The sequence below is a fragment of the Dama dama genome, chromosome 24 (assembly GCF_033118175.1).
Source record: "Dama dama isolate Ldn47 chromosome 24, ASM3311817v1, whole genome shotgun sequence".
NCBI classification, from domain to species: domain Eukaryota; kingdom Metazoa; phylum Chordata; class Mammalia; order Artiodactyla; family Cervidae; genus Dama; species Dama dama.
This window is the reverse complement of record NC_083704.1, coordinates 52,439,213-52,466,932: the sequence shown is the minus strand read 5'-3', so window position 1 is coordinate 52,466,932 and position 27,720 is coordinate 52,439,213. Positions and strand designations below refer to the sequence as shown.

At 37.6% G+C, this 27,720-nt stretch overlaps 1 protein-coding gene across 29 annotated transcripts in view; it reads right to left on the bottom strand.

The window, feature by feature from the left end:
* PBRM1 (polybromo 1) overlaps positions 1–27,720 on the bottom strand; it is a 104,851-nt gene that overhangs the window by 50,229 nt on the left and 26,902 nt on the right. For 12 of the 29 annotated variants that reach the window (XM_061128383.1, XM_061128394.1, XM_061128397.1 and 9 more), the window contains exons 11-17: positions 26,766–26,848; positions 22,491–22,586; positions 21,814–21,905; positions 16,427–16,640; positions 13,792–13,933; positions 12,560–12,657; positions 5,355–5,631 (exon numbers count right to left, since the gene is read on the bottom strand). In XM_061128383.1, coding sequence (XP_060984366.1) covers positions 5,355–5,631; positions 12,560–12,657; positions 13,792–13,933; positions 16,427–16,640; positions 21,814–21,905; positions 22,491–22,586; positions 26,766–26,848 — 1,002 coding nt within the window. Of the gene's footprint in view, positions 1–5,354; positions 5,632–10,434; positions 10,480–12,559; positions 12,658–13,791; positions 13,934–16,426; positions 16,641–21,813; positions 21,906–22,490; positions 22,587–26,765; positions 26,849–27,720 lie in introns of all 29 variants that reach the window. The other 17 variants (XM_061128387.1, XM_061128380.1, XM_061128392.1 and 14 more) reach the window with 3 other exon arrangements.

The following is a 27,720-nucleotide window of genomic DNA, read 5'->3' as shown; positions in this document are numbered from 1 at the left end:
TAAAATTACAATTATTTTCTAAGAAGCTTTCTATTGAAGTATATGTATCCATAAAGTAGTTTTAAAAACACAGGTTAGGACAGTTGAGAACTAAAGCAATAAAGTCTGAGATCACAACAGAGCAACAAATCCCATCTTTGTGGGATGGGTCTTGGTTCATTGTTTAAAGCTTTCCAGGTATTTCTAATGTGCACCCATGCTGGCTGAAGTTTGAGAATTACTGTAGTAGAATCACTACAAGTTTCTGCAGAAGTTCTGAAACATATTTACATGTGCTGTTTCTTCATAAATCTCTCTTACACTGGACCCTCTAGGTAGCCGACTTAGCTCAATGGAAATTAAAAATACATGATAGTTGGAGAAAAACATCTCAAATATTATTAAAGGAGATTTAATATCAGTGTGCGCTCATAGCCTGGAATCTGATTTGTGAAAAGCAATAATCTCTGCTTAGTCTCTCTCTCGGAAGGCTGAGCCAAGGGTGATAATATATAGCCAAGGACAAAGTTACTCACCCATTCAGTGGCTTGGCCCCCACAGTTGCCTCCTCCCACACTCCCCACCCCAGTCCAAAGGCTCTTCTCCCTGAATACCACTAGAGCAGAGGGACTGAAGGAATAACTGATCTCTCTTTTTTGGCAACCTCTCATAAGGGTGGCTTTTTTCTCTACCAGTGGCAGACAAGTGGCACATTACCCAATGACACTGAGGACAGTGTAAACCCCAATGACAGAAGAGAACCATTTCTCTGATTACAAGCATCCTCAGCGCCTACTTTATTTTATATTCAAATGCAACAACATAAGAATGGAAATATAAATGATTTGAAAATGTACTTTCATTTCTGGGAAACTTAGAGTAGACAAAGAAAACTCAGAAAAGATCTATGGACCTCCAAACCATGTTCACTGCAGCATATTTACAATGGCCAAGACATGGAAACAACCTAAGTGTTCATGGAAGAGTGACTGGATAAAGAACACGTCACACACAGACAGGAACACCATTCAGCCATAAAAAGAATGAAATCCTGCCGTCTGTGACAACATGGAAGACAAATCCTGAGGGCATTGTGCTAAATGAAATAAGTAAGGTAAGACAGGGAAAGACAAAATACTCTATGATCTCACTTATAAGGAAACTAAAATACCATTCCTCGGCCCCCCAAAACTCTCAAGTTCATAGATACAGAGAATAGACTGATGGCTGCCAAAGGATGGGCAAGATGAGTAACAGGGTCAAAAGGTACAAACTCCAGCTATAAAATAAATAAATCATGGGGATGTAATGTACAGCATGGCAACTATACTTAGTAACACTGTATTGTATATTTGCAGGATGCTAAGATAGTAGATCTTACAAGTTCTCATCACAAGAAAAAAAACTGTTAACTGCATATGGTGATGGGTATTAACTAGACTTAATGTGATCATTTTGCAATATATGCAAATATTCAATCACCATGTTGTACACTTGAAATGCATGTCACTTATACTTCAATTTATTAATAAAAAATAAAGTAGATAAAGGATACTGAGTAGAAAAATATATGAAAGGAAGAATATATCATAGCTTTACTGATGAAGAACTGAAAATCAAGATGCTTCCTAACAAAATCAATTATTTAAAGGTGTTTTATTGAAAATATCCTATTATTTATATTGCTGCTGTTGTTTTTCAGGTGCTCATTTGTGTCCAACTCTTTGTGACCCCATGGACTACAGCACACCAGGTTTCCCTATCCTTCACATCTCCCGGAGTTTGCTCAAACTCATGTCCGTTGAGTTGGTGATGCCATCCATCTCATCCTCTGTCGTCCCCTTCTTCTCTTGCCTTCAATTTTTCCCATCACCAGGGTCTTTTCTAATGAGTGGGCTCTTCGCATCAGGTGGCAAAAGTACTGGAGCTTCAGCTTCAGCATCAGTCCTTCCAATGAATGCTTAGGATTGATTTCCTTTAGGATTGATTGGTTTGATTTCTTCGCAGTCCAAGGGACTCTCAAGAGTCTTCCCCAATACCACAGTTCAAAAGTATCAATTCTTTGTCACTCAGCTTTCTTTATGGTCCAATTCTCACATTCTTACATGACTACTAAAAAAACCACAGCTTTGACTATACAGACCTTTGTCAGCAAAGTAACGTGTCTGCTTTTAAATATGCTGTATAGGTTGGTCATAGCTTTTCTTCCTAGGAGCAAGCATCTTTCAATTTCATGGCTGCAGTCACCATCTGCAGTGATTTCGGAGCCCAAGAAAATAAAGTCTGCCACTGTTTCCACTGTTTCCCAATCTATCTGCCATGAAGTGATGGGACAAGATGCCAGGATCTTCGTTTTTTGAATGCTGAGTTTTAAGCCAGTTGTTTCACTCTCTTCTTTCGCCTTTATCAAGAGGCTCTTCAGTTCCTCTTCACTTTCTGCTATAAGGGTGGTAAATCATGTACATACCTGAGGTTACTGATATTTCTCCTAGCAATCTGGATTCTAACTTTTGCTTCATCCAGTCCAACATTTCACATGATGTACTCTGAACATACTATAAGCAGGTGACCATATACAGCCTTGACATACTCATTTTCCAATATGGAACCAATCCGTTGTTCCATGTTTGGTTCTAACTGTTGCTTCTGACCTGCATACAGGTTTCTCAGGAGGCAGCTAAGGTGGCCTGGTATTCCCGTCTCTTTAAGAATTTTCCACAGTTTATTGTGATCCACACAGTCAAAGGCTTCAGTGTAGTCAACGAAGCAGGAGATGTTTTTCTGGAATTCTCTTGTTTTTTCTATAATCCAATGGATGTTGGCAATTTGATCTCTGGTTCCTCTGCCTTTTTAAAATCAAGCTTGAATATCTGGAAGTTCTCAGCTCATGTACTGTTGAAGCCTGGCTTGGAGAATTTTGAGCATTACTTTGCAAGCGTGTGAGATGAGTGCAATTGTGTGGTAGTTTGAACATTCTTCGGGATTGCCTTCCTTCAGTATTGGAATGAAAACTGACCTTTTCTAGTCCTGTGATCACTGTTGTCAGTTCAGTTCAGTTGCTCAGTCATGTCCGACTCTTTGCGACCCCATGAATCGCAGCACACCAGGCCTCCCTGTCCATCACCAACTCCCGGAGTCTACCCAAAGCTATGTCCATCGAGTAGGTGATGCCATCCAGCCATCTCATCCTCTGTCGTCCCTTTCTCCTCCTGCCCCCAATCCTTCCCAGCATTAGGGTCTTTTCCAATGAGTCAACTCTTCGCGTGAGGTGGCCAAAGTATTGGAGTTTCAGCTTCAGCATCAGTCCTTCCAATGAACACCCAGGACTGATCTCCTTTAGGATGGACTGGTTGGATCTCCTTGCAGTCCAAGGGACTCTCAAGAGTCCTCTTCAACACCACAGTTCAAAAGCATCAATTCTTCGGCGCTCAGCTTTCCTCACCATCCAACTCTCACATCCATACATGACCACTGGAAAAACCATAACCTTGACTAGACGGACCTTTGTCAGCAAAGTAATGCCTCTGCTTTTTAATATGCTGTCTAGGTTGGTCATAACTTTTCTTCCAAGGAGCAAGTGTCTTTTAATTTCATGCCTGCAATCACCATCTGCAGTGATTTTGGAGCCCAAAAAAATAAAGTTTGATACTGTTTCCACTGTTTCCCCATCTATTTCCCATGAAGTGATGGGACCAGATGCCATGATCTTAGTTTTCTGAACGTTGAGCTTTAAGCCAACTTTTTCACTCTCCTCCTTCACTTTCATCAAGACGCTTTTTAAGTTCCTCTTCACTTTCTGCCATAAGGGTGGTACTGTCTGCATATCTGAGGTTATTGATATTTCTCCTGGCAATCTTGATTCCAGCTTGTGCTTCTTCCAGCCCAGCGTTTCTCATGATGTACTCTGCATGTAAGTTAAAAAAGCAGGGTGACAATATACAGCCTTTTTTTTTTTTTTTTTTTTTAAATATACAGCCTTGATGTACTCCTTTTCCTATTTGGAACCAGTCTGTTGTTCCATGTCCAGTTCTAAATGTTGCTTCCTGACCTGCATACAGGTTTCTCAAGAGACAGGTCAGATGGTCTGGTATTCCCATCTCTTTCAGAATTTTCCACAATTTATTGTGATCCACACAGTCAAAGGCTTTGGCATAGTCAATAAAGCAGAAATAGATGTTTTTCTGGAACTCTCTTCTTTTTCGATGATCCAGCGGATGTTGGCAATTCGATCTCTGGTTCCTCTGCCTTTTCTAAAACCAGCTTGAACATCTGGAAGTCCACAGTTCACGTATTGCTGAAGCCTGGCTTGGAGAATTTTGAGCATTACTTTGCTAGCATGTGAGATGAGTGCAATTGTGAGGTAGTTTGAGCATTCTTTGCGATTGCCTTTCTTTGGGATTGGAATGAAAACTGACCTTGTCCAGTCCTGTGGCCACTGCTGAGTTTTCCAAATTTGCTGGCATATTGAGTACAGCACTTTCACAGCATCATCTTTCAGGATTTGAAATAGCTCAACTGGAATTCCATCACCTCCACTAGCTTTGTTCATAGTGATGCTTCCTAAGGCCCACTTGACTTCACACTCTAGGATGTCTGGCTCTAGGTGAGTTTTCACACCATCGTGGTTATCTGGGTCATGAAGACCTCTTTTGTATATTTCTTCTGTGTATTCTTGCCACCTCTTCTTAATATTTTCTGCTTCTGTTAGGTCCACACCGTCTTTTGTGCCCATCTTTGCATGAAATATTCCCTTGATATCTTTAATTTTCTTGAAGAGATCTCCAGTCTTTCCCATTCTATTTATCTAATTACACCATTTTATAGACTAACCTTAGAGAAGCATGGTAACTGAGGATAGTAGTAACAATAATGATGAAAGATTTTACTGTCCTTGGCTTTCATTTGAGTGTCTGAATACCAGGCACTATGTAACATATTCTGTAAACATGAGCTCACTCTAATCCCACAACAACCCTAACGCAAGCACTACTGTTAACCCCATTTCACAGATGAGACTCAGAAAAGATAAATTACTTACATAGGAATTAGCAAGACAGGACTCAAATCTAAGATGTCAGATTACAGTCAACAGTAGGAATCCATGGAATCTGCAGATTCAGACGGTCAACAGTAATGACATTTCAAACAAGAGACTTGAGAATCTATGGATTTTGGTGCTGCAGGGGTCCGGGAACCCCTGGAACCAATCCCCTCCCCCAAGGCAATGAGGGGTAATTGTACAGAGTATAAAGTTTTAACCTTTACAATGTCCTGCCTCCAATTTTAAAAAATTAAGGAAAGACAAAATATTAAGCTAGTCGTTGAGGAGAATCATCTAAGTTAGGCGTCCAGTCAGGATTCCCACATGTCCTTACCTGGGAGCCCTCCTCGTTGTAGTGCCTGGCATTCCGGAACATCAGCTTCATGTCTTCTATCATCCCCTCCTCCCCTGCATATTTGTCATTGCGGATGTTATGCTCAATTATTTTCAAGTCCATTGGCTCTAAGATGATTTTATAATAATCAGGATAGTCCTTTTTGGATGGTTTAACCATAAATAGATCACAAAGTCTTCGGCCTGAGCCTGGCTCACGAGCTTCAAGAACAACATTGAATAAGATTTTCATTCGCTGCTTTCTTATGTTCTTTTTACTGTTGGAAGGGAGAAAGGGGAAATATGAGAACAGGTTCAGTTTTCTTGATAGAAGAATGAATATGAAATAAAATTAATCTTGTGAACAGTGCTTCATAATGATTACAATTTATTTATTACATATGGCACAAACAGAGTAAACATGCTGGAAGCTATAAGCAAATATTAGGAAATTTTCCAAAATAATTAAAACACAGTGACTCTGGCAGGAGTACCCAAGAACACCAGACAAACCTGTTTAGAATATTTATGAAATGCAATGCTTGAAAACAAGTATTGTCTAACACCAAAGAAAATGAAATTCTATTATCAATTTTTTGAAGAACAGAGCAAAAGTAGAATGAAACTGCTGATTTCCTACTGTTACTAACAGTTCTCCCTTAAACACACACACACACACACACAGAAGTGTTCCATCTCCTAAGACAATCACTCCTGAACACCTGCATTTCCTGGTTACCAGAAAACAAAGGGATGCTGTGTGACAGACTAGTATCTCTACAGTGGGTACAAATGTTTCAGGCATTTATCCTATCATGGTCAGTCCTTTCTCCCTCCCTCCATTATTCCACAATCCCAGCCTAGCTTAAAGAATAAATGGTCTGTGGTTCACCTAAGCTCCTGAGTAAATATTCATCCTTGAGTATGAATCCATATCTCGTTATCCAACTTCCCCCAATGAGATGTTATGCTAGGAAATAGATGTCCTAGTACTATAGGACAAAGTACAAGGGACTACAGATTAGAACCCGAGTTACAAAAAGGCGTAAGGGAACATATGGGTTAGCCTCCTAATTATTGAGGAAACTGGCTCAGAGAAGTTAAATGACTTGCCCAAGGTGAGTTGTCCAATGAATTTTTAGAATTATTAGAATTAATGAATTACTAGAAGAGATGATCTTCCAATATGATTTCTGGCCCACTGTGTATATGTCCTCAGGACACAGATATCTAAGACGAGCCAGACTTGAACAAGCAAAACATCAGTCTCTGAGGTAGGTCATAAAAATAAATAACCCGTGATTTAATTTCTATTCAACACTTACTAAAAGGGCACAGTGTAGCATTTGGAGGTAAATATTTTCTATCCAGTTCCTATCTTACAAATGGAAGGAAGTTCATTACAGAAGCAAACCATGTGGCCAAACAGATCCCCTACTCCAGTCCTCTGGCCAATCTACTTCTGGGTCATAAAGAAGACAAAGGCCAGATATTTTCTCCATGAGGTTCAATATGCTTTTTTTTAAAAAAAGAAAACTCAAATAAAGGATAACAGATGAGAAAATAAATACTCCATGTAAAGATTTTAAGTCTCAGAAATGCCTATCTTCCTAACATCACAGAGCACAAGGCAACCTGAAAGTGATACAATCAGGAGACACAAAGGACTCCACTGCCTAGAGCTGGGATCACCCTTGTCACCTGTGTCTTCACTTGGGACTGCTCACTTCTGCGGTGCCTCTGGAACCATCCCTGTCACATCCCCACTCAGTATTTTGGTGTCTATGTCAGGTAAGTGATTGTTTGATGACAGTGATCTAGGAGAAGTTTCATCTAGTGATAACTATTTCTCCAAAGAGGCATCCCCAGATGATGATGAGAGGGGAACAACTCACTCAGTTCAGGACTTAAGCAAGTGAATAATGGGAGGGGAAGGCGGGACAAAGTTCCAGCATTGCAGAGCTCCGCACAACTGGGCAGAGACTGGATGTCTTTAGCCTTCAAGAAGCCTCTAAAGAAAAACTTTAGAACCTGGATTTGATAATACAGAATTTGATAACTGCTCTAAAAGTTGACATTTAATGTTTTAGGACTTTTAACACTAATATTATGCCTTCTCCACTTGTATAATTCACTTTAAGAGTGATGTGTAACTAGTTTTCATCCTCAAAGGCAAGCAAAATTTTTGTTATTAAGGTCACACAATCTTCTCTGAACTAATCCAGCTTTGTTATTTTGTTTACATTTTTCCAGATCCTTATATTGCTTTTAAAACCAAGAACCTCAATTACTTTCAATCTAACTGCCAGAAAAAACTCAGAGCTAAACTTCACATTCTTCTGTAACTATATTAGTTTGTGTGGCTGGAATATTTGCTCTATCCTTTTCCAATATGATGCTGAATCATACTATGTTCACACTTCTGAAAGTAACTTCAAACACTTTTGAAATGACATAAACCCTACATTACAAAAAGACAGCTACCGTATTACCCTATTTGATACTTTCTGTTTACTGTTTTCAAATGCCACTGCCCCTTTGATTTTTAGATTCGTCTCAGAACCCCTCTATTCATCCTACCTCTTTTCCTCCCTCAGACTATTAGCTGTAAACAGTTTGTTCACTCTTCCCTATTTTGGGAAAGGTGCATAATTAAATCCCAGACCTGGTAACTAGCACACTCATTCTTTTTTAATCAGGACCTGTGAACATACTTAGGTAAAAAAAAATCTTAAGAGGGTTCAAAACCAGGGTTGTTCATCATTATGCACTTAAGGGTGCCATACTAAAGAGGATATCAATTCAGATCACAGATGCTGTTATATTAAACACACAATTTTAGAAGTTTATGGTCTTGTGCTAACAAAGTCATTATATTACAACAATTTTCCAGTAAATGAACATCAAGTGTTTTGAAAAGTGGGTACTTTTTCTAATTTGCAAAAAGATCATGAGTTAGTGGAGGCTTCACTGTGAATCCCTGATTTTCCAAGACCACCACCTTACCATCCTTTTGACCCCCAAACTCAGTCTAAAACACTGGAATCAATATCACTTTTTGCTTCTCTTAGTTTATCACCAAGTCCTAGAGGACCTTCACAGCCCTTCTAGATCTGATCTTCCCTTTTAATTTTTCATGCCATGGTATTAGTCCTAACCTTCATAGTTTGTGGCCAACCACTTTCTTAAATCTTATCATTATTTTTACTATTAAGCTATTATTTACTACATATTTATATTTGATATACACAGAAGATTACTATTTATAGTTACAGGTAACTCTTCTACCACATGCCAGGGACTGTGCTAAGCACTTATCATTAATCCTCAAACTCTAAGAACCAAGTACAATTATTACCCCAATTTTGGAGATGTAGACACAAAGGCTTGGAGACTTAAGTGAATACCTAAGGCCATAAAGTGAGTAATGAGAACTGAGACTTGAATCAGCGAACGTCACCAGGCTGCTTTTATCATACAAGCAAATGACAAAAAGCCAGCTCTTACCAAGGTCTTCAAATCAAAGTCAACCCAGCTCACAGGCTTCAAGGTCTTCTGGCCTTTACCTCCCTGGCCCTAGATCTCTAGTAGTACCTGCTGTGAAGCTAAGTAAACCCAAAGGTTCCTTCTTTTACAAGGCTTTTATATTTCATCTTCAAGGAGCAAAACCTTTTTATTCATCTTAATGAATTTCCCGGTCCAGTAACATCTGACTAAAAGCAAAATGAAATCTACCATGTCTTGATGTCAACAGGAAATACCTCCAGGAAATAATCAGAGCTACATTCAGTGAGTATTCAGGCCCAGTTCTGTGAGTTTCAGGCATATTAAGCAATCAGGTCCTCACAGCAATCCTATGTAGGTTTTTGTCATCAACTCTTTTTTCAGATGAGGAAATTGTGATGAAGTTCAAATCATAGAGCTAATAAGAACTGGGATTTGAACCTGGGCAGTCAGGGTCCAGAGTATGGGGTTATAACAGTACTCCACACTTCTGTTTCTTCTTCTACTACTCAGAACCAAGTGCCACATACTATGAGTCATGTAAAAGAAATACCAATCCATAGTCTTTTTCTTAAATTTACCAATTAAGGAAACGTTTCTTAAGGGAAACAGTAGGAAGAAGATACTAATACAGTAACTGTATAGAATGGACTATGTATGGTAGCAAATGTAGATAACTTCAAACATCTAACTTTCAAACAAAAGCATGATAGGGAAATCACATTTCTGAAAGCTATCTGAGCAATCACACAACACTTCCATACAACTATACAACCGTGTGCCTCACACAGTTATTCTACTACAGTGCTCCCACATAATTTCATTTGTTTTCAACCTGCCTGATTTCCCGGTCAGTAAATTCCTGGAAGGTAGAGATGATGACTCAACTTTTCCTTTACGACCTGTAAGAGGACAGTCTGGTGTTCTGCAAGCAACTGACACTCCATGAATGCCAGGTGGCAGAGGCGAAAATAAAAGCACCACAGGATGATTACTAGGACTACATATGGCAACTGAACGGCTGTTTTTAAAATCATAAGTAACATGCAAAAGAATGGATGGCTTTAAAGAAATAAAACACAAACAAGACCAGAGACTAAAGAAATGTATTCATGCTCAAGAAGCACTAACCCAATGCATAGGCACCAATACAGACTGGTATCACTTGGATTATCAACACTGATTCTGATCCCTCCACCATCCCCAGTCTATAAGAGACAATCCTGAAAAGAAATCCGCACCCCCCAGCCCCTGGACACAACCAGGGCCACCACATTCTCGGCCTCTCTACCTCTGCTGCAGCACAGCCACAATGACTGGGGCAGGGGCTTGCTGCCCCGGGCAAAGCTGGCAACAGATTAAGGGTCCTGACTATATCTAGACTAATTTCTCAGCTAACTTTACTAACTATACTCCTAAACTATACTGTTTCCTTTATTCATGAGATAAATTGGCATCCAAATAAAAACCATTATTTCACATGCTTAAGACTGCACTTTTCGCCTAATCAGTGCTGACCATGCCACAGAAGTTACACTTTAAAAAAACATGTTTATGCATAAAAAAGGACTGCACACCTGGAGAGCCTCCTGAGACCCAACATCTCACTGTCAAGAGTGTTCCTGGGAAAGCAGAAACAAACATTACATGTGAAGAGAAACAAAACAAGCAACATTGGAGGTCATGTATAAACCAAATATGGTTGAGAAAAAAGAGGATTACTCAATCCAAAGGATAAAAGGTTTTAAGAATACTTGGAACATTTCAACATGGAAGACAGCAAGTGAATTTTAGGGTAGAGGGGTTGGGGAGAAGAATGTATTCCCAGAATGAAGAGAACATACCCACAGTAATTTTTTTCACAATCTTTGATACGAAAAAAATAAGGCAAAGACAGAACTGTATTCAATACTTCAGAGTCAAGTCAAGCAGTATTTGGAAACTTGGCCCTGCCTTCTCTGGATACGTTTAACTTAGCCTACTAGGCTGTCATGTTTCCCTGAGTTCTGGAGGAGCCCATTTCTTATTAGCAAAGCCTCTTAACGTAACCACCTTCTAAAGGGCTTGTTACGTGTTTCCTTTGTCCCAGTCCAAAGAACAGGACTTGCTTCTCTCAACCTTTTAATGTGTGCTCATGCCTGTATTTCAAACCCAGACATGTTCTTTTACTGCTTTAGCTATGATTTACATTTGCTCTTCTCTTACTTGTATTTTTCACTTCATTAAACAAAACACTTCCTAGGAAACCTGTGCATGAAAAGACTTTTCTTTAGAGAAAAGACTTTTCTCTAAAGTGGGATTTTATTATTTCGAGAACATAATGCTTAGCTTTCTTTTTATGGGAGGTTTTAATTAGAGTGATAACTTTCATTTAATCTACTTGTGTTGTCCCACAAAGTACAAGCCACAGAGATTTTTTAAGGATCTGGCCTGAGCTAATGCTTCCTTGGAACTGTTTTCTTAACACTCAACTAGTTTAAGATCTCTCTTGTCATTCAGTGTTGGCACTAACTGTACCATCACTTTTGCCTCCATTACCTTCTTTTGCCTGAGAAGTTTTTATCTTTGATTGGTGACTGATCTGGAAAACACAGGTGATGCTGTAGTAGTTATATAATTACACTCAAAGATGTTCTTGATTTGATGTCTCTGATCTGGTCTCACATTTTTCCTCCGTTGTCCCTGGTATAACAAGGAATTAAGAACTTGGAAGGATGAAATTCATAGGCCAGTAATGGAGGAGACTCACACCTCAGGGCACACCAATCAATTTAGTTACCTTGGCATAGCATCGCAAAGTTATTTTCATTGTTAAAAAAAATTTTTCCCAAATGCTATTTACAGGGAAAGACAAGACAGCTTCTCTTTTCTAAACCGTTTTTAAAAAATTCTCTGGTGTCAGTGGATCTACAATACATGAACAGAACTGCATTAATAGTTACTAATGACTTCATTCAATTTTGAATCTGTCAGGCCCTGCTATTAGTGATGAACTTATTGTTTAAGGTTTCCTCCCTGCTATGACAAAGATGGTGAGATAGTTAAGGCTCAGGAAGAATACGGTGTTCCACAAAGATCAAGCCAGAGAAACTCCATGTGGGAGGCGCAGACAAAAGAGATGGTCTTGCATGATTCTTTATAGGAGTACAGCTTCACAATCTCACAGTAAGGTCCCCTTCCATAAAACCCATGAGAAAAAAGGAAGGATTAGGGAAGCTGAGAGAAAGATTAGAAAGAAAAGAAAAACAAATATCTAGCTTAACCTGTTATGAACTACAAGAAGTTATAACTTGGTACTTTATAATACGACATCCTTAAAATAGCAAAGAAAGATCAGATTAACAAGGAAAAACAAAGGGGTAAGAATAATGACTAACATTTTTTTTTAAATCGCCACACAGAAATCACCTAAATTAGATTTAAAGGGCTTCTTACAATGCCACATTAAAACAAAATAACCTGGACAGCAAAAACAGTAACATGTTTCAGCAGGCTACTTAAGTATTATTTTTAAATATGTTATCTAAAAACAACACGTTACCAAAAAACACTAATCATACAATTAAATGAATTATTAAATGTTATAAAGTATTTAAATCTTATAATTGATACTTGACAGCTTACAGAAACAATTTTCTGCACTTAAATCTGAAACAAAACAGAAACTGAGACAATGTCTCCAGTTATATGAAAAGTATATACCTTTTTCTTTTGGCACTACCAGTATCAGAGGTGGCTGAAGAAATCATGCTGTCTCCATCCTCAATGTCGTCTCTCCTAGCAAGCTCTTTCTTCTTTGCCTAAAACAGAACAGACCCCAGGAGTCGAGCTCATTCTGCTGAGCACTTCTAGAATATATGAATATTGAAGAGCTAGACACATCAGATTCAAGCAGAAAGATACAACCACACATAGAATACTCAAAATGAAAAAGAAGTCATTAAACATTTTCAATAACCCAATTTAACAAAAGTTTGCATGACAGAAAAATAGGTTAAAAAAAATGGATCCAGAGAGTTGAGGAATCAACTCTAGCTAAATCGAATTTAAGACTCCAAAGGACACCAACTCATTCAAAGCACTGACACAAGTTGTTGGGGCATCCTGCCCTGGTGGCCATATTTCAATAAAGCCAAGTCAAAGCTAGCCTTTAGCACCCTTGACTTAAGTAACAGTGTGACTAAGAAGAAAGCTTAAAGTGAGAGGTGAAACAAGATCTACTTTTCAACACATGCATTTTTAAAGACCTTCTGCCAAAGACAGCTAAAGTCCAACGACAGCAGACTTAGGGAATACACAGAGTATTGAAAACAAAATACTGAAATCCTCAGCATGGATCACAGAGCTGACCAAACAAAAATGGAGATTCTACAGGTGATACAAAATTGCTTTTGTTGTTCCTTGCTCTGAGATTCTCTTTTCAGGAAGATTCTGCCAAAACTGACATGTAGACACAATTTGTATTTCATATGTATGCCCTTTATTCTCAAAACACCAAGATGACCCATGGCCTCAGATGCCCTCCAAGGTGTGCTCTCAGAAATATTTCAATCAATTCATGGACACTGTACAATGATGAATTAGCCTAAAGATGTCCCTTCTCCTAGAACCAACACTACCTTAACAGAGACAGAGTCTAGAACCAAATAAATAAAATCTAAATGCAGAATATCATCTGTGATTGGAGGGAATCATCCTGATAACCCTAAAATTACTCCCCAGGGACAAATCCCTGCTTCTTCCACTCACAAAGCTAACCCAGTCTAAACTATTATTTCTACTCTGCATAGTCCTGAAAGCTCTTTAAAAAAAAAAAAAAAAAATTCAGTAGTACTATGGCTAAAATGAATGATATGACATTGCTGGAGGAAAATCACGTATCTTAACACACTCAATTATACATACAACAACTTAGCAAAACCAAGAAATTATACCTGCATGACTTGCTGTAGTTTTAGAACTCGCTTGTAGATGGCCGAGTTGGGAACATTATAGCGTTTGGCATTTTCAAACATTAAATTCAGATCACACTCCAAATGATCTAAAGTTTCATATTCTTGGTTTTTTAGCTTTGTTCTGTGGAAGACAAACACAGGGCTAGAACTTTCCATTTTGAATATGCAGAAACACCCTTCCTGAAAGTTCAGTGCAAAAATCTTGACAAGCATTACAAGGTAGTTTACCAGTGATACTGATTAGAGGTCTGGAAGTGACAACTTCCAAATATAAAGTGAAGAAGCAAAATCACCACTATATTTAGACAATATGATAATTTAACTGAAAACCCAAAAGAATAAAACACTACAAGAATCAATAAGAGAACCTAGCAAGGTGGTCAACTACAAAGCAAACATTAGCAAAACTCCTAAGGGGAAAACCCTGGTATTGGCTATATGAAAACCCTGTTGTTCAGTCGCTAAGTTGTGTCCAACTCTTTGCAACCCCATGGACTTGAGAACCCCAGCAGGCTTCTCTGTCCATGGGATTTCCCAGGCAAGAATACTAGAGCTCACTGCCATTTCCTCCTCTGGGGGATCTTGCTGACTCAGGGACGGAACCTGCTGTCTGCTGCATTCATAGGTGGATTTTTTGGTCACTGAGCCACCAGAGAAGCCCTTACACGCACCCCCTAGAAAAAAATAAAAATCAGGGAGGTTTCAAGCTATCGTAATGAAGAGTCATGGTGACCTACACATTTCAGAAAATAAGAGGTCATTCCTCTTGATGAGAGTTAAAGAAAAGAGAGCACTGGCAAGTACATGAAGGAACATGTAGAATAATAACATTAACCTCCAGAGGAGTTGCATAAGGGAAATGAAGAGCAGTCCCTTTTTTTTGGGGGGGGGGGGGGGGGGAGGCGGTTTTGTGCTGTGCTGTTTGTGAGACCTTAGTTCCCCAACCATGAATTGAACCTTGCCCCAGAGTGAAAGTGCCAAGCCCTAACCACTGGACCACTAGGGAATTCCCTGAAGAGCAGTCTTAGATGGTAAATGAGAGGCAGATTAATGTTAGAGTCCTTTTGCTACTCTTCCTCCAACACAAACATTTGTAATTAATCACAATGGCTTAATACTGAGGTTTTTACTTACTTTAAGTCTTAAGAATTCTAATAGCTGTCTCAGACATTTAGGCTATTACTAACACTAAGGCTATATTACGAGTCCCTGTATACTTGGTAGTGAGGCATCACAGTCTGCCTTAACACTGTATGGATTTAGACAGCACAGACTTTTAAAGCTTAACTGAAGCACTCGTCTGCTATCCATCAAAGTCACAAAAACAGTATTAGATAAAGAACCACATTATGTGTACAGCTTCAGAGAATGAATGTAGAGATTCTAGACTCTGCTTTTAGAATGATATATCATTCACTACATATGTAAAGTTTTACTTAAAATTTACTAAAATCATATATAGATTCCACGTAGTGCTTACAGAGATAAGAATGTTATAGAACATTTGATTCTCTGGGATGAAGCAAAAAAAAAAACAAACCACTGAGCACACACTCACCACCTGTGGCTAGCACCAAGAGTTTAAACTATAGCCTTGGACTTAATCATGCTAACTTCAAGGATAACGTGCTGGATGTTTTCAACACCCACAAAGAACAATAGAGAACCTAAACTAGTATTAATAGATGACAGTCTATAACAAATCTGCAGATATTTATCAGTCTGATATTAATCAAGGATGGGAGTGGGAAGGAAAGGGCAGAACAGGAAATAAAGCATGGGGATGACAAGCCCCAGCGCAATGAAGATGGTCTATGGCAGCCATGTTGTCGAGCTCCTCCCTACTCTTCCTTTTTTTTCTGCTTTTTATGACATTCAACTATATTCCTTCTGCTAACACATCTTCCTAGAATTGTGCTGTGCAATACAGTGGTCACACGTGTCTGTTTAAAGCAAAATAAAGTAAAACTTGAAATCTAGTTTCATTATGCCACATTTCAAGTTTTCGACAGTCACATGTGACGAGTGGCTATCGGAGACAGTACAGATAAAGTAACATTTCATCATCACAGAAAGGGCTACTGGTCAGCACTGCTCAAGATTTTCCTGCTGCTCTGATGAAGAGCACAGTAGAAGGTGGTCCAGCTCCTATGGGGCACAACTGGTTCAGCATGCAAACTTGGAAAGGAAGTAGACTAGATGTCCTAAGAGCTGACATTTCAAAAGGGAAACCAAGATACAAAATTTTAAATGCAGGTAAATTGTTGTGATTAAAATATCAATAAAAGGAATAGGAAGAGAAATTTTGCACAGTTATAAGAAAATGAACAGTTAAATTCTGAGCTGCATGACTTTTTTATAATCCATAATCTGACATACAAATGACTAGCTGGGATACCTTCCATTTGTCTCTTGACACTACTGTAATACAAAGAATGCAATTTGTAATTAATCAAACTTATTTCTCATATTTACATTGGTGTGATACGTAAGCATACTCTAGACATGTGAAAAACATTTTTATATCCTTATCCATTTTAGAAATGAAGGATATATGCACAGGATCAATCACAAGAAAATAGATGTATAATGAGTAATGTAAATGATATATTACCTGATCTGTTGTAGTGATATGGGTGTTTTAATTTGCTGATAATAATCAGGATATTTTTTCTTTGAAGGCAAATGGAAAAAAGGTTCAGCTATTAGCTGCCCTTGGTTATTCCGACAGCTCCGAACTGTGTCATAAAGCTGATAAAAAGGATTTGAAACATCCATAAACGAAGTAATGCTCTCTGCTTCTGATTCTCCTTCTTCATATCGTGCAGCTACAAAGACATAAAAGATATTTATAAGGGGAATAAAAAAAAAAAACATTTTTTAAAGCTTTTAACAACCTTCCAGATTATGCTATCTATGTTTGAGAATACTTATTTTAAAAGAATAGTCTCTAGCCTTCATTAAATATTCTGTAAGTAATGCTCAGTAAGTGTATGCTTACTTAGAGAAATGTTACATAGAAACAGAATGTTACATAGTAAAAGTCATACTGCCTTGCTTGTTGTAATTTAGTTGCTCAGTCCTGTAGGATTCTTGTGACTCTTGTGATCCCACAGACCATAGCCTGCCAGCCTCCTCTGTCCATGAGAATTTTCCAGGCAAGAACACTGAAGTGGGGTGCCATTTCCTTCTCCAGGGGATCTTCCCAGCCCAGGCACTGAACTCCTGGTTTCCTCCAAGTCTCCTCTATACAAGGCAGATTCTTTACTCAAGGGAAGCCCTAACTGTCTGTCTTTAAAAGGTTACAAAATAGTTTCTCTGCCATCTTTGGAGATCCTTGCTTATGTGCGCTTGGACAAGAAAAGGAGCAAACAGTCATTCTCAGATCTCAGAACTAAAGGGACAGCATATAGCTTAGCATAAATGTAGCTGGTGGCTGGTATTGACAAATTTGATTTAAAGTGAGGCAAAGTCAAAGAGATCCACCTATAGCATCCCTTAGGAAAGATGTTTTCCTTTATTGAGAAAACTTTTAGGTAGAAGCTAATCATAGAAACATCAAAACATGCAATCACTTTCACAGAAATACAAAATATACTCTCATTTCTCTGAACTCTTAAATGGTGTATAAGGACCTGATTTAAATTATTTCTTGATGGATCAGGATAACCAAAATCACTATGTCTTCCAGGCAAGTATGATAATCACTTATTCAGTACTTAGTTACATATTAAGAGCTTGATAAGCACCATTCTCAGGTAATCCTGACATCACCATACAGAACAGGTGTTGTTATTTCTTTTTCAAAGGAGAAAACTGGACATGAGAGGTTGATGACCTGCCCAAGGTCAGCTGGCCTGTAAAGTAGTCGAGAAGGGTTTTGGATTTAAGAGTCAAGGAGCTAGAAGCAAAGACAGAAATTGGAAACTATGCAGTCTTTCCTGACTCCACTGCCTCTTATCTTTTCATAAAGCTCTTGCACATGTTTATTGAATTAAAATTTAGGAATATATTTTGCTGTTACTGTAAACGATATCTTTTTTTAAAATTACATTTTCTTTTTATAGTTGATTCTGGAAATGAAGTCAATTTTTGTATAATAATTTACATTAGCACTTTATTATTCTTATTAATTCTAGTAATTTATCTGTAGTCTTTTAAATAGAAAACTCAACTCTTCTGATCCTTACAGCTTCACTTTTATCACTGCTTGCTGGCTAGTACTTTGAACAAGAAGTAACAACATTTCAAACTTTGTTTCTTATGGTAAGAATACTACAAATATTTCTCCACTGAAAGTGGAGATGCCATTTATCAGGTTAGGAAAGTCCTCTTCTATTCCTAGTAAGCTTAGTTTTTCTCATGAATGAGACTTGTGGTTTAATCAAATGTTTGCTGTGCCAACATCATGGTTTTGCTCCTCTAATCTAACAATACAGTAAATAATACTTTTAACTTTTATGCTGAACTAACCTAGTATTCCTGAAATACACTCAACTGTGTTATTGTGTATTACAGATACTGCTAAATATAGTGTGCGTATGTGGATTGCAGATACTGCTAGATACAGTGTGGTTATATTTTGTGTGGTTTTGGTTTTATATCATATTCAAAGAATAAACTGTGGACTTCTTTTTTTATTCACTGCAGGAGTTTATTATATAATTATGTTCCTTGAATGTATGGCTTGGTGTTTTTAATGCAGGAGTATCTGTAATTAGCAATTTAATGTCTTTAACGGTGATATGACTAATCAGTCTTTTTATCCCTGAATCAGTTTTCAGGCATTTATCAGTTTCTAGGAATTTGTCAATTTTATCTAAACGTTCAAGTTTATTTGCATTATGCTGTCTTTACATGCTCTATATGCTCTCTTTTCCCCGTAATATTTTTTATTTGTGCCTTTTATTTCTTTACAATCTTGCTATAGATTTACATATTTTATTAAGAGCTGTAATAGGAAAATTTTTTACTTCATTGATCTTTCCCATTAGAGATTTCCTTTCTAAAGAATTATCTCCTGTCCTTGGCTTTACCATCTTTTATCTAACAGCTCTGTTTTTCTTATTGTTTATTTATCTTGGATGCTTGTTAGTTCACTAACTTTCAACAGCTTTTCTTTCTGAATAGAAGCAGTCAGAACTACAAACTTCCTTCTGAAGTATCACGTTAGTGGCACCTCCATTGTTTTTGATATGTATTATTTTCGTTATTGTTACTGTTCAAATTTAAGTAATTAAATTTCTATTACAATTACTCCTTTTAAAAAATTTATTAAAAAAAAAAACACGTACGCAAAAGATTGTGAAGCCTGTGAAGGTTTCTGCTCCCCAAGTTGGTGGAAAACACTAAGTTGGCAGATTGGTTTTTAAATAAAGATCTATTAAAAAAAACAAAAAACCTAAGTAAAAAATTTATTTTTCCTTATTAGTTGCTATCACAGCTGTATTACAGTCAGAAATATGGCCTGTATAATACCTGATCTTTCAAGCTTGTTGAAATTTGTTTTATGGCTAAGTACGTGATCCATTTTTTTACATCTTCCATGTGAACCAGGGAAGAACGTGTATTCTCTAACTGAAGAATACCTGCCTGTTAATAACCAACTTGTTGTAGGCTGAATAATAAGCCCCCACACAAATCTATGCTCTAATCCACAGAACTTGTGAGTGTTACCTTAAATGGCAAAAGAAACTCTGTAAATATCATTGAAAGGAATCCTGAGTTTGGGAAATTATCCTGGATTAATCTCTGGGCACTAAACATAATCACAAGGATCCTTATGAAAGACAGGCAAGAAGGTCAAAGGAAGAAGGAGATGGGGTGACCTGTAGAGATTGAAGTGCTGTGTTCTCAATGCAGAGGAAGGGGTCATGAGCCAAGGAATACAGACCACCTCTAGAAACTGGAAAATGTAAAGAAGTCCAGTATCCCCTACAGCCTCCGAAAGGACACCAGCCTGCCAAAAACCTATTAGATTTCTGACTTTCATCTCATAAAGGGAATAAACTTGTGATATTTTAAGCCACTAAGTTTGTGGCAATTTGTTTTAGCAGAAATAGGAAACAAATAAGCTTTCGAGGAATTATATTCAAATCTTCTCTGTCTTCACTGGTTATTTTGGCTCTGTATCTAGAAGCAGGCTCCCACTCTAAAGGCAATGTTGTCACTTTCTTCAAGAAGTTCTATCTGCTTGTTTTATATATTCTGAGCCCTTTTAGGATTTATCTGCTTGGTGCAATAAACTTTTTATCAGGATAAGGTAAATCCATTTCATCTTTGGAAATGCATTGTTTGAAAGTCCAGTTTAGCAGAAGTCAACATAACTACCCTCCAGTTATGATTTGCCAGGTGTATCTTTTTTCCGTTCCATCCTTTTACATTCACTTTTCCTGTATATTTAAGATGTGTCTCTTTTAAGCAGTATATAACTTGATTTTTAAAATATCCAATCTGGAACTGTCTTAATTGGCAAATTCAGGCCACTAACATTTAATTCAGATATAATTTTTGGAATTGTTTCTCTGTTTCCATTTATCACATTTTTTCTGTTTCTTTTTGCCTTCTTGCCTTATTTTGTGTTGGTGAGAGAAGACTGGAAGTTTTAACTGTTTTTCGTATCCTACTGTCCACCTCATTGCTCTTCTTAAAGTAACTGTAAGTAGGTGCTTTTCTCCACCTCCTTCCCTACCCTTCAGGTTCTGAATAACAGCCTGGAGGATCTACAACACACAAATTTGGTTGGCATCTACTTTGTTTTCTTACTACCTGAGGTTACTAAATAAGAATCCTCTTGCGACAAAAGTACTATTTATTAGGGGGAAAAAAGCCAATAAATGCTTTGTAAGAATCTTATAAGTGGTATGATTTTCCTTCAATTTGTTATACTACTATAAGGTTAATGAAGTAACCAAATGCTAGAAGGAAACCTAAAAATAATGTGTGTCACTTCTATAGTTGGCAAAAAAGCAAGCTAATGAAAAGAGAAAAGTTTCTTTCAATTTTTGATAAGGACTGACTTAAGTTTAAAAAAATATAATTCTGTAGATGACAATCAAAAAATTAAATTCATACTTTAGTAGTCTACAGTAATTATGAATTTCTATAGATTTAGTAGAAAATAAAAGATATAGCTAGAAAAATCTTTGGTGTCACACTTGATTATAAAATCAAAAGAGTAATTTCATGAAACAAATTTTATCTCTACATATAAAAAATACCATAAAATAAAAAAACATTACATCGCACTTAGGAGGAAGACAGAAAATATACCCCTATAGCTGTTCTTTATTACTCTTTTATGAAGTGTGTGCTTTTTTTACTCGAATTTCTAGTGCCCAGTTGTTTAAACGAAAGTTTACCATAATTTACAGCTATCTTTAAATCATAAGCTCTCAATGAGAAGACATTATAGTCTACTGAAAATATAAGCCAATGACCTGGAAATCTAAAGTGACGTGAATGTCCTCCTGGGATTTCCTGATGGTGTCACTAGTACTCTGGGCTTTCCCGATGCCTCAGTGGTAAAGAATCTGCCTGTAATGCAGGGTTTGCAGGAGACACAGATTTGATGCCTGGGTTGGGAAGATCCCTTGGAGGAGGAAATGGCAATCCAGTGTTCTTGCCTGGCAAATCCCATGGACAGAGGAGCCTGATGGGTTATAGTCCATGGGGTCACAAAGAATTGGACACGACTGAGCACACACGCATGCATGCATGACTAGCACTATTTACCATCATAGGTTTGAAACCAGGATCTGCTAAGGCTATCAAAACAATTGTTTTTGCACAAGTATTTACTTAGATTCATGCTTTAACACAAAATAAAGCAGTAATAAGTTCTTGATAAGTTTGACAACAAACAGTGCAATGAAAATGTAACAAAACAAGTGTGTCCTCCAAAAACAGACAAACTCCCGGCCAGATCAAAATAACTGCAATTTTCCTTAAGCAGAAGGATTCACTACGATGGCACTTAACTAGTCATAACTTAATGCCTACCAGCTAAAGCAGCATCCTCTTCACTTTCTGAGCCATACTGAAGTGCCATGGTAATTGCTGATAAACGACCCCCTTGGACTGCTCTTTTATTACTACAAGAAAAAAACAAGCAATTAGAAGGCAGGGAACGATATAATAATTTGGTTACTTTATAGGAAATAGGAACTGTTAACAAGGCATTCACATCAAAGAGTTTCTGTTTAGCTGCCTCCTCAATTTACTTTGTACTTTTTATATCCCCCACAATCAGTCTTAACCAAGAAGACTAAATTTTTTCTCTCAGAAAAGAGGGAGTAGAGATAGAAAGCCCTTAAAGCAGGCTACTTGGAGCACTACTCCTTTTTTTTATGAAAAATAAAGATTCATTCATAATTGCTGGTTAATTCTAAAGATGCTCATATTTTACAATGAAAATAAAATCTATTATGGACACAACTCTTTCAGTATTTTATGACACATTTTACTGGTCATTTTAAACATTACCTGACAATTTCTGCTTATGCATTTCTCAGACGTGAAGTCAGGCCTACTATACTTTTTAAATAAGATATCTGACAACAAAGTTCCATAAAATAAGCTAACTACACTCAAAGATATTACTTCAAGATAGTCATCAAGAAAATGCTAGCATGCTTATCCTCATAAACATGGGTCAGCTCTCAGACACTCTCTCTCACCGGTAATACTTGCTAGTGGGATTTCTCTCTTCACCAAGGCTGCCTTTACTGTGCGAAGGACCTGTCAGCCTGGTTGCTGCCAAATTTGATGAAGTCCTATCCAGAGACAAGGTTAAAAAAAACTCAGAAAACTAACAGCTGAAATCATAATGCTGGATAAACAAAAAGAAAACAACCATTTTCTTTTTCCTTTCTTAAAAAAAGATACACTCTGGGACTACCCTGGTGGTCCAATGGTTAAGACTCAGCGTTTCCACTGCAGGGGGCGAAGGTTCCATCTCTGGTTGGGGGAACTAAGATTCCACATGCCACAGGGCATGGCAGTGAGTGGAGGAGGGAAGACTCAAATATTGCCGAGCCTCTACTATGCAGGAGTCTTTGCTCCAAAATCTGGGACTCTGCTACAAACAATAAAAGATGGAGAGGGTGTGGAGAAAAGGGAACCCTCTTACACTGTTGGTGGGAATGCAAACTAGTAAAGCCACTATGGAGAACAGTGTGGAGATTCCTTAAAAAACTGGAAGTAGAACTGCCATACGACCCACCAATCCCACTGCTGGGCAAACACACCAAGGAAACCAAAATTGAAACAGACACATGTACCCCAATGTTCACTGCAGTACTGCTTACAATAGCCAGGACATGGAAGCAACCTAAATGTCCATTGGCAGATGAATACATAAGGAAGTTGTGGTACGTATACATAATGAAATATTACTCAGCCATTAAAAAGAACACATTTGAGTCAGTTCTAATGAGGTGCATGAAACTAGAGTCTATTATATAGAGTGAAGTAAGCCAGAAAGGAAACACCAATACAGTATATTAACACATATATATGGAATTTAGAAAGACAGTAATGACGACCCTATATGCAAGACAGCACAAGAGACACAGGTGTAAAGAACAGACTTTTAGACTATGTGGGAGAAGGTGAGGGTGGGACGATATGAGAGAACAGCATTGAAACATGTATATTACCATATGTAAAGTAGATGACCAGTGCAAATTCAACGCATGAAGCAGGGCACCCAAAGCGGGTGGCTCTGGGACAACCCAGAGGGAGGGGGTAGGGAGAGTGGTAGAAGCGGGGTTCAGGATGGCGGGACACATGTACACCCATGGCTGATTCATGTCGATGTACAGCAAAAACCACCACAATACGGTAAAGTAATTAGCCTCCAATTAAAATAAATTAATTAATTTTAAAAAATTATGCTTATAGAGGTTGCCAATGATCAGATGTTAAGTTAGAGTATGTTGGCATAAGGGCATTTTTCAACTACTGATATGGAAAAACTTGTTTCTGTTGAATTAAAAAAACTGAAGAGCAAAATCTGGGACTCTGAGCAAAAAAAAAAAATAAACCAGGTCTGATCCCAGACAGTTTATGGTTACTGCAGTGACCAGAGGATCTAGAAACATAGCAAATGTCAAAGTCAGAAAAAAGCTACAAAAGCAGCCACTCAATCTTTCCATTTCAGGTAGAAGCAAATGGAATCCTAGAAGTAAAAACGTGTTCAAAGTCACAGTCCCAGCACAATATAAGCTAGGATCTCCTGACATCTGGCTAAATACTCTTACAGTAAAAATACATATATCCTACTATATAGATGCAAATACCACAATATTATAAGCACACCTTGTTTTATCATGCTTTGTTTTATTAAACGTCACATATATTGCATTTTTTCCTTTTACGAACTAAAGGTTTGTGGCAACCCTAAATCAAGCAAGTCTGAGCACCATTTTTCCAAAGGCATTTGCTCACTTTGCGTCTCTGTGCCACATTTTGGTAGTTCTTGCAATTATTTCAAACCTTTTCATTATTATTATACTTGTTGTGGTGATCTCTGATGCTAACACTGCAAATACTTTGGGGAACCATGATCCATGTCCATGTAAGACAGTGAACTTAATAAAAGTTGTGTGTGTTCTGACTGCTCCACCAACCAGCTTTTCCCCCACCTTTTTCCTTTCTCCTCATTCTCCCTATTTTCTCATACACAAGAATACTGAAAGTAGGTCAAATAATAACCCTACACTGGCCTCTAAGCATTCAAGGGAAAGGAAGAGTTGTACTTTTTTTCCAGTTTCAAGCAAAAGCTACAAATGGTTAAGCTCAGTGAGGAAGCCATGTTGAAAGCTGAGATCAGCCAGAAACTAGGCCTCTTGCACCAGTTAGCCAAGTCACAAAAGCAAAGGAAAAGTTCTTGAAGGAAACTAAAAGTACTACTCCAGTGAACACATAAATGATAACACAGTAAGATAGCCTTATTGCTGATAAGAAGAAACTGTTATTGGTCTGGACAGAAGGTCAAACCAACCACAACAATCCCATAAACCAATGCATAATCCAGAGCAAGGCCCTAACTCTCTTCAATTTGATGAAGGCTGAGAGAGTTAAGGTATGGAATAAAAGTCTGAAGCTAGCAGAGACTGGTTCATGAGGTTTAAGGAAAGAAGTCATCTCTATAAAATAAAAGTGCAAGGTGAAGCAGCCAGTGCTGATAGAAAAGCAGCAGCAAGTATGTTTTCAATGTAGATAAAATATACTTATCGTGGAAGAAGAATCCAAGGCTTTCACAACTAGAGAGGAGAAGTCAGTGCCCAGCTTCAAAGTTTCAAAGGACAGCTGACTCTCTTGATAGGGCTAATGTAGCTGGTGACTTAAAAGTTGAAACCAGTGCTCATTTTACTATGCTGAAAAATCCTAGGGCCCTTAAGAATTATGACAAATATACTCTGCTTGTGCTCAATAAATGGAACAACAAAGCCTGGAAGACAGCGCATCTGTTTATAACATGGTTTACTGAATATTTTAAGCCTGATGTTGAGACCTACTGCTCAGACGAAAACATTTTCAAAACAGTACTGCTCACTGAAAATGCACATGGTCACCCAAGAGCTCTGACGGAGATGTACAAGATTAATGTTGTTTTCATGCCTAGAGACACAACATCCATTGTGCAGCCCACGGACCAAAGAGAAATTTCAATTTTTAAGTCTTATTATTGAAGAAATACATTTCGTAAGGCTATAGCTGCTGTGGATAGTGATTCCTTTGGTGGATCTGGGAAAATTCAACTGAAAATTTTCTGGAAAGGATTCTGGAAAGGATTGTTATTCTAGATGTCATTAAGAACATTTGTTATTCATGGAAAGAACATGAACATCAACAAGAACCTAGAAGAAATGGATTTCAACCCTCATGGGTTACTTTGAGGGGTTTAAGACTTCAGTGAAGGAAATAACAGCAGATGGGATAGAAACAGTAAGAAAACTAGAATTAAAAACAGAGCCTGAAGATATGACTGAACTGCTACAATCTCATGATAAAACTTTTAACACTGAGGAGTTACTTTGTATGGATGAGCAAACAAAGTAGCTTCCTGAGATGGAACCTACTCCTGTGAAAATGCTGTGAAGACTGTTGAAACAGCAACAAAAGATTAAGAATATTACATAAACTTAGTTGATAAAGCAGCATCAGGATTTGAGAGGACTGATTCCGATTTTGAAAGAAGTTCTCCTGTGGGTAAAACATTATCCAACAGCATCTCATGCTATAGACAAATCATTAGAGAAAAGAAGAGTGAACTGGCGTGGGAAACATCACCGCTGTCTTATTTTAAGGAGCTGGCACAGCCTCCTCAACTTTCAGCAACTACCACCCTGATCAGTCAGCAGCCATCAACAGAAGCAAGACCCTTCACCAGCAAAAAAGGTTACAACTTGCTGAAGGCTCAGATGAGGGCCAGCATTTTTAAGCAATATAGTCTTTTTAAATTAAGGTATATACACAGCTTTTTTAGATCTAATGCTACTGCATACTTAACTACAGTATAGTGTGAACGTAGCTTTCATATGCATGGGGAAACCAAAAAACTTGGGTGACTCACTTCAGTGTGATACTCGCTTTACTGCAGTAGTCTAGAAATGAGCCCACAGTACCTCCAAGTTTTGCCTATATATACACATATGTAATATGCATTATACAAATATAATATACAAATATTTATATACATATTTGTACAAGGCAATAAGAGTACATAGTGGTGTTAAATCTTAAAATTTGTTTCTTTTTAAATAAAGCCCTTCAGCTGCAATGAAGGGACTGATTAAGAGTTATTTAACCCTATTCTCTTCAGAATCATATTAGCAACTGTAAATATCACCTTGAAATGCAACATCTTGTTTTCCACTATACTGATTTCACTAGCTATTTTGACAAATAATAAAGGCACAGGAACTTTAAATATTTTTTTAACCTACCTCATTCGAAGGCTTGACTTCGTCATTTCATGTTCAATTTCTGCCTTTTTCATATAAAATATTTTTTTAATAGAATTTGCATCCTGTTAAGATAAAATTACTTGGCTTAGAAAAAGTATAGAAAAAAACAGGCAGTTTAAAATGCCCTCCATCATGTACTGGGCACTTTCTATGGCACTCCTTGCATGTGGAGTAGCCTTCCATCCAACATGCAGACAGCTGCATCCTCCAACCTCACCACAAGCTTTCAAAACATCTCCATAATTAAATACAAGTTGAGAAGCCTCTCAGCTCTTCCACAATTAGTCAGCTAAAAGATAAAGATCTAATGCTGAACAGGGAAAAACAGGGGTGAGAATACAATGAACTCTACCTGTGTACGCTAACCCAAAAGTTGAAACAGAAGTACACTTCTAAGACTAAAGACTAGGCACATAAATTTTGGATGGATATACTTGCTTAAATAGCATATATCAAATTCAAAGTTTCCCTTCACTCCAAAATTTAGTTTAGGACCACTAATCAGACCAAAAAGCAAAATTCTTAACTGCGTCAACAACTGGTACTACCCTACTCAAATGTCTTATCAAGGATTAACAATACAAGGACTTAATTCTTCATTTTCACTCAAAGTTCCTTAAAAGATGCAAGATAAAAGTTAAACTACCAAAAGCAACTGAGTCAGCATTCCGTAAATCTAAATGCCTTTCCTCCCAAAAGATTTTCTGAGCACCCTTTGCTAAGTTTCCAGTGATAAATTATTAATCTGAGAAATTTCTACAAGCAACAGTTCATTTTGTAGAAGGACTACAAAACTTCTAGGAGAGAACTGCAAAGCAATGAAAGTCATCTCACATTGTATACTATACTATACAGACTGACTTTTATATCAGTGAGGTTTAAATGAAGGGACTATATCAATATTTAACTACAAAGTGGACCAAAAATGAATCTT